This window comes from Fusarium oxysporum, chromosome I (assembly GCF_013085055.1).
Source record: "Fusarium oxysporum Fo47 chromosome I, complete sequence".
NCBI classification, from domain to species: domain Eukaryota; kingdom Fungi; phylum Ascomycota; class Sordariomycetes; order Hypocreales; family Nectriaceae; genus Fusarium; species Fusarium oxysporum.
In genome coordinates, this window is record NC_072840.1 from 5,409,211 (window position 1) to 5,421,743 (window position 12,533).

General features: G+C 47.4%; 3 protein-coding genes across 3 annotated transcripts; 2 read left to right on the plus strand and 1 right to left on the minus strand.

Moving 5' to 3' along the window:
* Positions 1 to 644: 644 nt before the first annotated feature.
* Positions 645 to 2,240, plus strand: FOBCDRAFT_195695 (cytochrome P450; the record flags this gene model as incomplete). The annotated part of the gene is made up of 2 exons (XM_031194602.2): positions 645 to 1,330; positions 1,379 to 2,240. The coding sequence occupies 2 exons, from the start codon at positions 645 to 647 to the stop codon at positions 2,238 to 2,240; spliced, it is 1,548 nt and encodes a 515-aa protein (XP_031029340.2).
* Positions 2,241 to 2,829: 589 nt separating this feature from the next.
* Positions 2,830 to 4,222, minus strand: FOBCDRAFT_213292 (GPR1/FUN34/yaaH family-domain-containing protein). Its single transcript, XM_031194603.3, has 5 exons — positions 3,851 to 4,222; positions 3,706 to 3,795; positions 3,426 to 3,652; positions 3,191 to 3,375; positions 2,830 to 3,140 (listed from the first exon to the last, which is right to left on the minus strand). Exons 1-5 carry the CDS (start codon positions 4,063 to 4,065, stop codon positions 2,988 to 2,990), a joined length of 870 nt encoding a protein of 289 aa, XP_031029341.1. The 5' UTR covers positions 4,066 to 4,222; the 3' UTR covers positions 2,830 to 2,987.
* Positions 4,223 to 6,052: 1,830 nt separating this feature from the next.
* FOBCDRAFT_213293 (uncharacterized protein) lies at positions 6,053 to 7,090 on the plus strand. Its single transcript, XM_031194604.3, has one exon. The coding sequence runs from the start codon at positions 6,273 to 6,275 to the stop codon at positions 7,017 to 7,019; it is 747 nt and encodes a 248-aa protein (XP_031029342.2). The 5' UTR covers positions 6,053 to 6,272; the 3' UTR covers positions 7,020 to 7,090.
* The last annotated feature ends 5,443 nt before the right edge of the window (positions 7,091 to 12,533 follow it).

A 12,533-nucleotide genomic window follows, 5' to 3' on the forward strand; every position in this document is an offset into this window, starting at 1 on the left:
AACCCCAAATGCATACGCCACCAACTCCTTGCTCCCTACAATATGAGAGACATAAGGACGTAAGAAAAGGCGCCAGAGAAGGCGTTGCAATCCTAGGCGTTGCTGATGAACTATTGACAACTTCCAAGGCATCGCCGGATCTAGAATGTCTGTTGGGTTGTTCACAAGTGAGGGCATCGCCGTGTACACCCACTCCTTTAGAAAAGGGAGCCAACTGCATATATGTCTTTCCAACAATATCAAACTCTATCCTGGATCCTGTGTAACGACAAACATGAAAATTCTTCGAGTCCATTGGGTATTCAAGTCTTGTCTGGATACATGTGGCTCGAGAATTTGCTAGATCGTGGTCTTGGAGGCATTCTTCATGTGATAAGAGATGCAATTGTGAATGTGATATGGCGAGTTTGCTAGTCCAGACCTTTGGGCTTATTCACAGTTGAGGTTGGTGGAGAGATTTGTCGAGACTCGAAGTCGATCACGATGAGGGTGTTTGGAGTTGAGGAGAAGCTCTATCTTGGAGTTGTATAAGTGGAAGAGATGGCCAGACGAAAGAAGAGATTCATCAGGGCAATCATCTCATCATCTCAATCACAAGCATCTTAGTCCTATTATCTTATTGATTAGTGTTGACTCAACCCAACATGCCTTCCACCCTCCAAACTCAGGCTCTATCCTCCCTCGCCATCAACCTCATCCCCACCTTTATACTCTTCTCCGTGGCTGTCTACGTTCTTCCAGTCCTAACTCGTAGACTTTTACAATTCCTCTCATCTCCAAGCTCCTTCAAGGAGAAGCCATTCACTAATGACACCACTTCTATCTCCAATCTCCCCCGTCTCTCCGGCGTTGTCCCCTGGTTGGGCCATCTCTTTGGCCTTACAATCGACAGCACTCGCTACATCAATCGTCTGATCAAATCCACCACTGCACCAATCTTCACCATCAACATCCCATTTGCACGAATCACCGTATGTCATCCCAGCATGGATCGAGTTCTCTCTCGTCACGTCAATGACACTGGTCTTGCTCAAGTTCTTGTCTACGTTGGTCCCCGCATCTTTGGTCTCAAGGAGGAGACCATCAAGGCTGTCTTCGGCTACAACCCTCAGCCTCTGCACAAGCAAAAGTTTGGACACGCCGAGAACATTGTATCCCTCAATCAACGCTCTAGCAACAACATCAGGGACCGCGTGATGAGGATGCCCGAGACGAATGAAGTTCTTGTTGGACGTTGGGTGTTTGAGTTGGCTGTCTCTGCTACAGCGAGTGCAGTCTGGGGAGTTGCCAACCCCTGGAGTATGGATCAGGACTTTTCCAATGAGTTCATGTAAGCTTTGCTCAAGACATCCTCGCAGTATATACTAACAAGCTATAGGAAACTCAGCGAGACATTCGATACTCTTGGGCGGCCCTTCGCTTGGCTTACAGCAAACTCAGCCTGGAACTCTCGCAAATACCTCCTTACCAGACTCCGCGAATTCCATCTCGAGCACCGCGAAGCTCGTGTTAAAACCACCGCCCACAGTATCAACGTCGTGGCTCACAGTGATCCCAACTGGGAGACCAACCCAGACTACTACCATATTGAAATGGTCTCAGCTCTAGGCCTTCTCGCAACCACTAGCACTCTTGCAGTCTGGCTTACACGCCACTTGTTGACGGACCCAGAGTTGATGAAGATCATTCTCAATGAGGTTCAGCAACTCAAACATGTTGAAGGAGAAGACAAGCCACGACTGGACTTTGCCAATGTCCGCACTGAGTGCCCCTGGCTGATGGCATCTTGGTACGAGACACTCCGCCTTCACATGACAGGAGTCGCTCGAATCGCTCGCCATGATTTCATGCTGAACCTCCCCGACTCGGATCCCATTGCCGTTCCTCAAGGAGAGATTTTCATGCTTCCAATGTGTGCATCCAACTTGGACGTCGACAACTGGGGACCTGATGCCGCGGTATTCAAAGCTTCGCGCTTCATCGACGAAGCGGGCGAAGTCTCTGGAAGTGCCGTTCGCAAGGTCAGAGCTTTTGGAGTTGCCGGGAATATGTGTCCTGGTCGCGTGTTTGGTACCGATATCGTCTTCTCTGTTGTTGCCACTATGCTTCGTACCTTTGACATTGAAGCTGCTCCTGGTGAGGGGTTCAGAGTGCCGACTCTACGTGGAGGATTCAATGTTGGATTTGAGAGATACGGAGATGATGTCAAGGTGGTTCTCAGAAAGAAAGGCGTCGCTTAAAGAGGTCTTGAGTGTGCCTTGAGAGGGCCGAAATCAAGAAGCAGTCTGCAAGGCTGAATTTCGAATTTGGGAGTATAGGAGTTACAGTGATTTCACAATATATTATAGCCTTTAAATTCTTTCATTATTCATCGTGATTTCCAAGGTGACCTCAATTTGGCATATAGCCACATTTATTCCTTGTAGCCCAAGAGAAACATTGTTGAGTGCTCATAGCGTCGAATGGGACCAAGTTGGAGGAATGTCGTACGACGCAAACCCTCTCGCAATGCCGTCCCTAGAGCTACCCAACTATTGAAGAACTACATAAGGTGTTATTGGATGTCTCCTCTTTGTGTCGCTTCTAGGGCCCGTTCTAAGCGCATGACGACTTTGGGTGGAAGTTGAAGGAGATCTACTGGCTCAATAAAGTCAACTAAAAGACACTCTCTTTCGCCTCCAAGTTCATATTGCATTCCCAAACTTAAGAAACAGTGGTGCTTCAGAAACGAATAATTAATGTGGCACAGCGCGTTTGGGAAACGTCCCTGATATTCACTTTCTTTTCCGCTAATAAAGTAACTAGATCCTTTGGTTATAGCCAATAACTAAATCAAGTTCGAATCTCAAGGTCAAAAAGTCGGACAAGAAGCCACCCATTTCCAATTGTTGGATGATTCAACGCCATCACCAACGCCAGTAAGGAGATGCCCCGGTGTGCGTATCATCCTTACAACCCCTTTTCCATATTAATCCATAATATCCAGCTTAAGCACGACGAGCCTTCTCGCTGTGTCCCTTGATGACAGTGGACAAGTCGCCAACGGGGATTTGGATGGGGAAATCGACGATGGCGAAGAGGACAGCGATGAGGATGTACCAGCCCGACATGCATGTTACGAACCCAAAGGCACCACCAGCCTGTGACAAGTTATTAGGCGGTCAGATGTGAAGTGTAGGAGATTACATACCACGAGGAGCTTTTGTGCGAGCTTTGCGTTTCCAGTGAAGTCATCGGCCAGAGCCCAGAAAGCAGCAGTGATCATCAAGAAGCAGAAGGTCAAGCTGAAGAAGATCATGACGAAGACAACGTTGGTTCGGAAAGCGCAGATGAGGAAGATGAAGGACAAGACACCCATGAAGAGCAGCCAGAAAGCTATACGTCATTAGCCAAAGCTCACTAGCCGACAGAGTATTTGGACTTACCAAGACTGGCGTTGAAACCTCGAGTAGCAAGACCTTCAGCAGCGGATGTGGCATCGGCGGGAGCATATGAGGCGTAGGCAGCAAAGGCAGGGATGAGAGTGCCACCGTAAGAGAACCAGAAACCACCGAAAGAGCAGAAGACGCAGGCTGGGAAACTGTTGCCGAGAACCCATTCGAGAATACCACCGATGATCATGAGAAGACCGCCCATGAAGACGTAGACGGCGCTGATACCAACGTTAGAAGGGTTAACAGGGGGTGTTACGGGATGAATACGTACTTTGAGGCAGCACCACTGCCACCAGCGCCTCGCCAGCCCATGAGATCGCAAGTCAGGGGTGTGAAAGCGAGGAGGAAACCAACCAGAGCACTACAATAGTTGTCAGCAATCGACATCACTGTAAATAGAGATGAAATCCGCATACATAGGTGTAGGGTTTCCAAATGTCTGTCGAAGATCTCCCTTGACCTGGTTCATAGGCGAAAGGTAAAGCTTCTCAAACAACTCAGGGCTCATCTGAACACTCTGAGCAGTTCGCAACCTGTTCAAGCTCTCCAGGCGCTGAGCCTCAGGATCAAAGCCATTGAGGCCATCATGCTTCTCGTTGAATTGCTCGCTGTGCTCGGTGGTAGCGGCCATGATGGTGATTTCGTCCAGGATGGAAGTTTGTTGGGAAGAGACTTTTCTTTCTTAGTGAAAAGGAGAAGAGTCGCAATGGTATATAGAATCGAAATCAGATTATGGGATAATGAAGAGGAGAGACAACAAGTCAATGCAGATGCAGGGACAAGGAAGGGACTTATATCAGGCTATAGCTCCCCTAATATATATGAATTGCAAGCCAATACGGAGACATAAGCTCAAAAGCCAAGCCTGGTCCCCCAGATTGGCACGGAACAGGGGCGCCACCCTTTGATCCGGCCCCATGTTGCATCTTTGGTTCATGTTGCTTTGCTTTTTTGCTTCCCCAGGTCCTGTATGGACTGTCTATCCAGTCGCAGATCTCCACCACTAGGAGAAGAGGAACAACAACGGCATCTGAGCGTCAAGAAGATCAGCCCCCCTGTCCGTCTAGAAGCACGAGGTTTGGTTTGGTTTTGGTTGCATTGGCGCCGTGTCATCCGAGTCAAGCATGTCTTCGATTCATCAAAGCCACAGCAGGATTGGAGAAGAGGACTAACTCTCCGATTCGACGAGTTTGTCACAGTCTAACCTCTCGCAGCCTAAAGAGTGTAATATCCTACCCCAGCCTGGCGTGCGTGTTTGCGTTGCGGGGGAGGAATTAGATTGGCAGCGCTAAGACCTTGAGTTGGAGTTCAGTTCTCTAACCCCAGATGCCACCATCTCCACACGATCCCTTCGCCCGGCTGAGGGAGACAGGGACTAGGGAGGGAGCAGCCTCACCGTTGATGCATTTGTGCGGGGGGATTCTTTTGGGGGAGAGTGAATGTTCTACGCGTATCAATTGCTAGTTGAGGATAGTCTATATCGAGAGGCAAGATTGACTTTAGGTTATTCTCCGGCCAGCCGAGTTGCTGTGAGGGGAAGACATAGTGGCTTATACAAGACATAAAAGAACAACACAACAGAGAAGAACAGATGGCTTTCAAAACGGCATTCTGGGGAAAGGATCGAAATTACCAACAAATGTGTATATTATGGATACGTATCAGAGATCACCGGGGCCCCGGACTGGTACTACCTCCGTGCATCTTAGAGTAGGGTTCGTGTTGGCGGTCCAAGAAGCAGAACTTCGGATCCGCTGCCAGATGAGTGGACATCGCTATAGAATGTATGTACATGAGATTTACGGAGAAGGCCTATAAGGTTACTGTAGAGGTGTAGGGGCAACGTGGCAGGGTACGTATAAGTCAGTGTCTGGGACCAGAAGCTTTTGTTGATGGGTCGATTATGATGCGTTCCAGTTTAGTTGGGCTGGCAGAGGGGACCGGCTGTTGAAAGTGTTTAATCTCTGTATGGCTGCATAGACAGTCACACGTTGTGACGGTTGTTGACTGACTCGAGAAATGTAACCCTCTTCTCCAATTCAGTATCTGATATGCTGTATCTCTGCCAACAATGAATAGAGGAGCATCTCAACGGTCAAAACACAATTCAGCTTTGACTGTCACCTGATTCCACCATCAATACAAAAGTCCATCGATCGTCACGTCCAAGGCCTAGAACGTTCAGACTCTGAAGAAGTCCCTTTCCCCATTGCCCCAGATTCTGATCCCTTTAACCCCTGCAACGCCCTGAGATGAGGGGAAACAATGGTTGACTGCGGCTCCGTGATTTAGTTTTACGCTAAATCGCGGTTCCGCCTTTTAGTGAGCTCGCTAAAAATACGGTACTTGCAGTCCTGTATTTCCGGTGTCATCGGAAGAACAAAAGACCGACCCTCACAATCTATTGGGCAGTGAATGACAGCCAACTCACGCCGTCATTGATGATATCTGGCCCACAAGTTGCATGTTATCAACTCGACTGGATCGTGATGATTTACACATTCAATCGCCGTTTTATAACCTCATCGTGATTATAAGACTCAATGGTTTTCTCCCCTAATGAAAAGCTCATCATTATCGATAAATGATCCATCATGGCTTGCTCTGGTCCCTGACGTCTTGCTGTTTATGGTATTGACTTACACATCTATGTTGTCATCATGAGTAGCCCATCCGTCATGACTGTATCAACGACGTCACAGACAGAGACAGTAGAAAACAAACAGAAGAGAGAAATCCATTCTCTTCACCAAACATTGTCCAATTGATCTCATTCTATTGCTCTACAACACATCAATTCTAAACACTCTAATATCACATCTTAAAAGCACCATCAAAATGAAGGCAGTTTTCGGTGCTGGCCAACAAGGTTCCGCTGCAGTTCCTATCATTTCAGGCGTAGCAGCTCTCGGTGCAGGTGTCTACTATCTAGGCAGATCCAAGCCCGAAACCACACCTGAGCAAGATCGCAAGGGTCGCGCGGAGGCCAAAAAGGCCGAAGGACTCAGCGGCGCCGGCATTGGAGGAAATGCCGTCACAGGCGGCCACGAGCTTAGCCACGCCAACTCGAACCGCAAAGAGGGCACCACAGCACCTCCCGAGAAGCTTCCCAGCGGTGGAGTAGGCGGCGGAGTTGGCGGTGGCGGTTCCAACGTTCGAACTTCAGTTGAGATGTCTGCCAAGGACCAGCCCGGTACATCGAGCACTTCTCATGGCAGTGGAATGCTAGGTGGTTTGTTTGGCACTGGAGGATCCAAAGCTGGTGATGGGTCTGGAAAGGAGGCCAAGGATACGAGAGTGGCTAGCAACTACGATGGCACGCCAACCAAGAGAGACGCGACGAAGCACGACCAACACCAGCCAAGAGTGGACAAATCAGGTGGTGGCGACGACAGCAATAACAAGGGTGGCAGCAGCAGTAGCAGCAAGAATAGCAATGACCAGTCAGCTCGGCAGTCATTCCAGGGCGCTTTTGGGCAGGGAGGAGGTGATGTCGCTGAGCGCGGTGATCAGAGCCAAGGGTTCCGTGATCCCCGAGTTGCTAGCAATCACACCGAGACGACGACCAAGAAGCATGCCAACTAGGAAGAGATTCTCAAGTAATCATAGCAGGAGTTTCTTAAAAATGAGCAAGTTTTACCGAGTTGCCTCGTCGACATAATCTCCTGAAAGTCAAGGATGTCAAATCTAGAATCCGTTCGTGAAACAAGCACATTTAGTGAGGCCTAGCAACGCCATGATATCGTGCCTAGTAACATAATCCAATCTCCCGCGAGCGCATGATTGAGTTGTTGAGCTGAAGTGACCTGCATTGCATAGTCAAGCCTTTCCCCATAATCTTCCAAGAACCATGTCCTGAGAAGATGAACAAGACGTAACTAGATCTGATCTGATCTCATGTGAAAATGAAGAAGAAGAAAAAGGAGTAACTGAAACTTGAGCGACCAATCGAACCGTGTCACCGCCACGCCCTCCGTGTCTCCGGATCTACCCCAGATTGCAAGTCCCGTTTCCCCAGACCATCCACCATCTGCCGCGTCAAACACCTCCAGTCTGAGTGTTCTGTCTGGAAAACCACCATTTCCCCGGGAACTTTTGCTCAATGCTTGGTGGGTACGTCCAGAAGATGAGAAACGCAATGACTTTGTTGAGGATTCGACTTGGCCTTGATTGATTCGGCATGTAGCGGCGCCAGAGCTTGTATTCGGAGACAAGGAGTGTGTTGCCAAGGACATTGATGAAACGAAATAGTCTGATTTGTCAGAATGTTCTTTTTGTTGTAGCCTCATAGACTTACATGTTGAAAGCAATGAAAAAGATTGCTGCTCGAACCCCTGATCTTTTTCCACTACAACTCTGTAAGGGGCGGAATCCAAGTCAACAAAAAACCTGAGAAGTCAATCCGCGCACCAAAAAGTCAAATACCGCCCATGAGAAACCTCACCGCACAGTTACCTCATACTCAAGCAAAACCAGAACCTCCCAAAGTTCCCACGAGACGGCATCTCCATCACCAAGATGTCTCCAAGACCAGCGTAATCGCGACCCCGATGGAATGTACTCTGGCACAGACCAAAATGTATGCGAACCGGTCGAAATCTTCATACATGGCCGAACGAGAACCCAGAAGACAGACAACACGCCGAGGGACAAACGTTCCGACATCGGAGACGACGAAGACTCATGACAGCGATCGAGAGACTTCCAGGTTTTGAGAGGAGTATGTCGCTGAGACTGTCGGAGGGGTTGTGATCATGTTGTAGCATCACAAGCGAAGCGAAGCTGAATGGAGAGTTCTGTATCAGAAGAGTTTTCAACTCAATTTCATCGTCGCAGTTCTCCTGTCGCTGTAATTACTTCTGAGAAAAACACTTTTACATACACTGATCGTGCTGACTAATCTCTCGCACGCATGTTTTGTTGACTTGAGATCATTTCAACTCAAATTTCCCCATCGCCACTGAGGATCAAGAATTACTTTCTGTGAAAATGGATGATCGCTTAGCGACCACTCAGTTCAGCCCGACCCATCTTTCGGACTTCCCAGATGATGTTTCCTAAAATACCATCTCGAGTCCAAACATCAGCAGACGTGTTACTGTCGTAAACACCACCATTTCTGCGTGTTCAGAAGTTGCTATTTTTGGGTTGATTTGTTGAGTTGGCAGTAGTAGAGCTTGTTTCAGCATGTGTTCCAGGATTGTCAGTTGTTTGTAGAAGCTTATGTTGTGAATATTCATGTCAGCTGAGCAGTGCAGTCGCGTGAATGGACAATATCCTGTCCACCATGATGACCACAATCATTCTGAGTCAGTGATCCGCATCCTTGCTTCAATACAAATAATCCCTTAAACGTGAGGTGTTGAGACGCGACAACTCTATCCGCATCCTTCGCTTCATACACTCATTCTGTTCCATGAACAGTTCTTATGAATCTCAACACATCACATGGTAATGATGTCTGACAGACCATGCGCGTTCATAGTATGATAACGACCATGGAACTTCGCGATCAGCAACATGGAAAAAGTTGAAGTCAGTTGAAGTATATGGAGATTGTGCAGCAAACAAAGCATGGGGCAGAGATCTGCGTATATCGATAATGTTGCGCGTCGTGCACAACGTCTAGATTTTGGAGGATTGATTGCAAACTTGTCTAGAAATTTGTTGGTAAAGAGACAGCGTCAGCAAGACTCACCTCGAGTGTTGGAGGTCGCTGGGTCCACAATTGGACCGACGAAGATGTGACATTCGTGTTGAAACACAGATTTTATGAATTCCAATTGAATATTTCTGTGTTGGTGTTTGTGAGTGTTTGTGGTGTACACACACCAGCTCCGACCAACAAAACCCAGGGATAATAGAAAATCCACCAACCACAATTCTGACCTCAGCAGGTTATAGGTTTAGTGTAGTTTCCAGAATATATTACAACAATGATAGGATTTAGTCTTGTCAGCTCAGTTTATGGACTCGCGCGACCTAGAATTGAGCACACGAGAAAGACACATGCATGGAGATTGAGACACCTACAGAGACTGTCGTCCCACTTTCATCTGTTCAAAGACTTACTTTCTATTTTACCTTCAGCAATCCGTTCTGCGAAGAGATCTTCCTTCAAGTCAGCAAGCCCCTCCCCCGAGATATTGATAGATCCTGGTCTGCACGGCCTCATCAAAGATGCAAGACCGTAATATGCATATTCAACCTTCTGTGAATATGTAAAATTCATGATCATGAAGCATGCACCCCTAAGTGCCTATCCTATCCAACCAATGATGAGAGACAACATTCTATTGATTTCTGCTACAGTGACAGGACCCAAGAGATCTTGATGTTAGAACAATGATAATGGAGTTGAATTCGGACTGACTTTGTTTTGGTCAACATTCATATCTGAGAAGTTAGCCAGGGGATGCTATTATAACCTTCCATACTTAACGATTCGAAGATCTCCCTATGGCCATTCAATTAGAGAGTAGATGAGATTAGATGGTACGGACAAGCCATGAGCTTGCCGACAACTATGACTTCAAACTCGTTGCAAAAAACCATCGCTACTTGACACTCCTAATTCACACATGAAAGACTTTGTGGTGATTTTAGATGGCTACAGTTATTGATTATGTTTAAGCGATCGACGGCAGTTAAACTGCTGGTCAATTATATGTATATCTAATTTGCACCTATTTGGTGTAGATATTGAGTTTATAATAATTAGATAGTTTCTTTCTTGCGAGTGAGTTCTTTATGTCATTATACCCTGGCTATATAGCTATTCTATCACTTGATGTCATTACCTCAGAGGCCGATATAATTCATACTATAGCTGAGTTATTCTATACAATCATCGTCGAGTCTCTTAGCCATGTACCGTTTGTTTGACAGCTATCTGCGTTGCCTATCCCTTAGAATCCGAGAGTGCACCCTATTCGTACTTCAGAGGATTGACCTAATTAGATCATTAGTATCAAGAGTATTTCCTTCTAGATAAGAGATCAGTCTAGCATGCAAGTATCTCTAATAATGTAGCCTATAGATTATCGCCGTTTTTTATTTATTTATTTATTTTATTTTGAACCTTACTGCTATACTTTATTGAGTCTGACTGGCTTGCAGCTAATGAATACCGAGTCCATTTCTATGGGAAACATCAAAGGTGCTATCTCGGATCCTAGGGGATCTCACGGAAGCTGTAAGAGCCTGGTGGACCGCAGCTCGGCCCCGCAAAGACCGGAAAAGATCGTTGCACCGTGTCCGTCGGTGTTCCCTGAACACCATGAGGAATTGACAGGATGACTCACGCGGTGACCCTTGCATCGCGCGTGTATTTATCTGGCCAGCAGGTTCAGTTGAATATGCTGAGACCTCGGTCGTATGGATAGATCGACAGGTTGGTAATGGGCTATTATAGTACGGTACTACGCAGAGGCTGCAACCAATTCTCTAAGATAACAAGATTGTAATTATGGTTTTAGATATCCGTGTTTATTGAAAGGGGCCTTGAGATCGGCATCCCTTATTAATGTATTGTTTGCTACTTAGCTATGAATGCCACCGATCAGACGTTTTGGCATGGAGGAATCTATGTACAATGAATGATACGCCTCCAACCACCACCAGCTATAGACACACAATAAATATAACACCGGGGTTGCAATTGGCCAAGTCGATGTTGATATTCCGTCGCAACCACTGATACAGAGTTCTGTTTATCATGAATATATCACAAATGCTCCCACTTCCTCACCACAACGCCAATCTATGTCTTGGTGTTACCCTATACAGTTCCACTACCAATAACTGTGGTTCATTTGTTCTATACAATCGTCGTTGAATCTCTCAGCCTTGTCCCGTTTCCGGAGCGCCTCCCGAGTTTCCTGTACGGTAAAAGCCGCGGCCCGGGCGGACCTCAGCTCGGCCCCACACGGACGGACTAAGGCAGGATATCGGACCTGACTCTTTGACCTTTTTTTTTTTTTTTTTTGCTAGAACGGCACCGACCATTATGACGAATTAATGAGATGCTTGTGGCGTGATAACACAACTGAGGGAGCGCTTTAGCAATCCGTGTGTTTTTCTAGTTCAGGTCTTAATTAATGGCAGGTCACTGACAGCTCTGCAAGCCGTTGTGTAAGCCGGTGAAGAGTATTTTGCCACCTCTCCCAAGTATCAGCAAAGGTTTACCGATCTGCCAAGGAGGAAATATCGGCCTACTTTCCAAAATATTTCATCTCGCGCGATATTGATCCTCTTTGCGTCCCAATGGTCCATTCCTCTCATGTTCGCCGAAGCTGCAGTATGCAAGAGATCAATAGCTTGACAACCCCCCTTGCCTTGCCTTGCCATGCCATGCTCCGTCAGGGATCAATTGCCTCAAAGAGCTGCTGAAGATCTCGATGGCAGCCGCATACTCTGCCCAGAAGAAGGAAAGGGAAGCACCGACAGACCCGAGAGTCCGGCTCACTAGACAGCCATGCCATGCCATGCAAGGAACGGGAGTGTCCGTTCCCAATCCCTCGGGAGCAACGGAGCTTCGCCATAGGTCCCCGATACGTGTGATCCCTGGCAGTCAGGCAGCCACCTCCGTCGACACCAGTATAGAAGTGCAGATGCCGCGGCGATGCCGACGCACTGCGTTCCGGCTGCGTGGAGCGGTCCTGGTACAGTTGGAAACAAGACGATGTTACGCTCCAAAATTCCCCTTATTCTTCATGCTGCAGAGATGTTATCTAATAGATTACAATTATGCCCCATTGGAGGCTAGACTGTTCTGTAATGTACATTAGCTGGGCCTGCTTTCAGGTCCAGGGCGTTCTAGACCACCGCAGCACGAGCCTGTAGTATGCATGAATGGGGACACTTTTGTTTTGGTCTTGAGAGAAACGAAGGCAAGACAGAAACTGAACTGAAAGATAATTAAACGCAAGTGTCGGCTTCAATCCTGATTGAGAAGTTCATCCAGCCATTCGGGAAACCGTTCTCGTCAGGCTAACGTTTACGGCTCGGGTCGCTGCGCTAGCGCCAAGAATACACAGCTCGTATTGGGCCCCCCTTCTCCTGCTTGGGGCACTGTTGCGAATAGCTTCAAAGCCTCAA

Excerpts from the sequence above, each read along its gene's own strand:
- FOBCDRAFT_213293 (XM_031194604.3), top strand. The coding sequence starts at position 6,273 with ATGAAGGCAGTTTTCGGTGCTGGCCAACAAGGTTCCGCTGCAGTTCCT.
- FOBCDRAFT_213292 (XM_031194603.3), bottom strand. The coding sequence starts at position 4,065 with ATGGCCGCTACCACCGAGCACAGCGAGCAATTCAACGAGAAGCATGAT. Across the intron at positions 3,653-3,705 it reads GGCAGTGGTGCTGCCTCAAA|CGCCGTCTACGTCTTCATGG; the intron begins GTACGTATTCAT and ends CGTTGGTATCAG. Across the intron at positions 3,141-3,190 it reads TCGCACAAAAGCTCCTCGTG|GCTGGTGGTGCCTTTGGGTT; the intron begins GTATGTAATCTC and ends AACTTGTCACAG.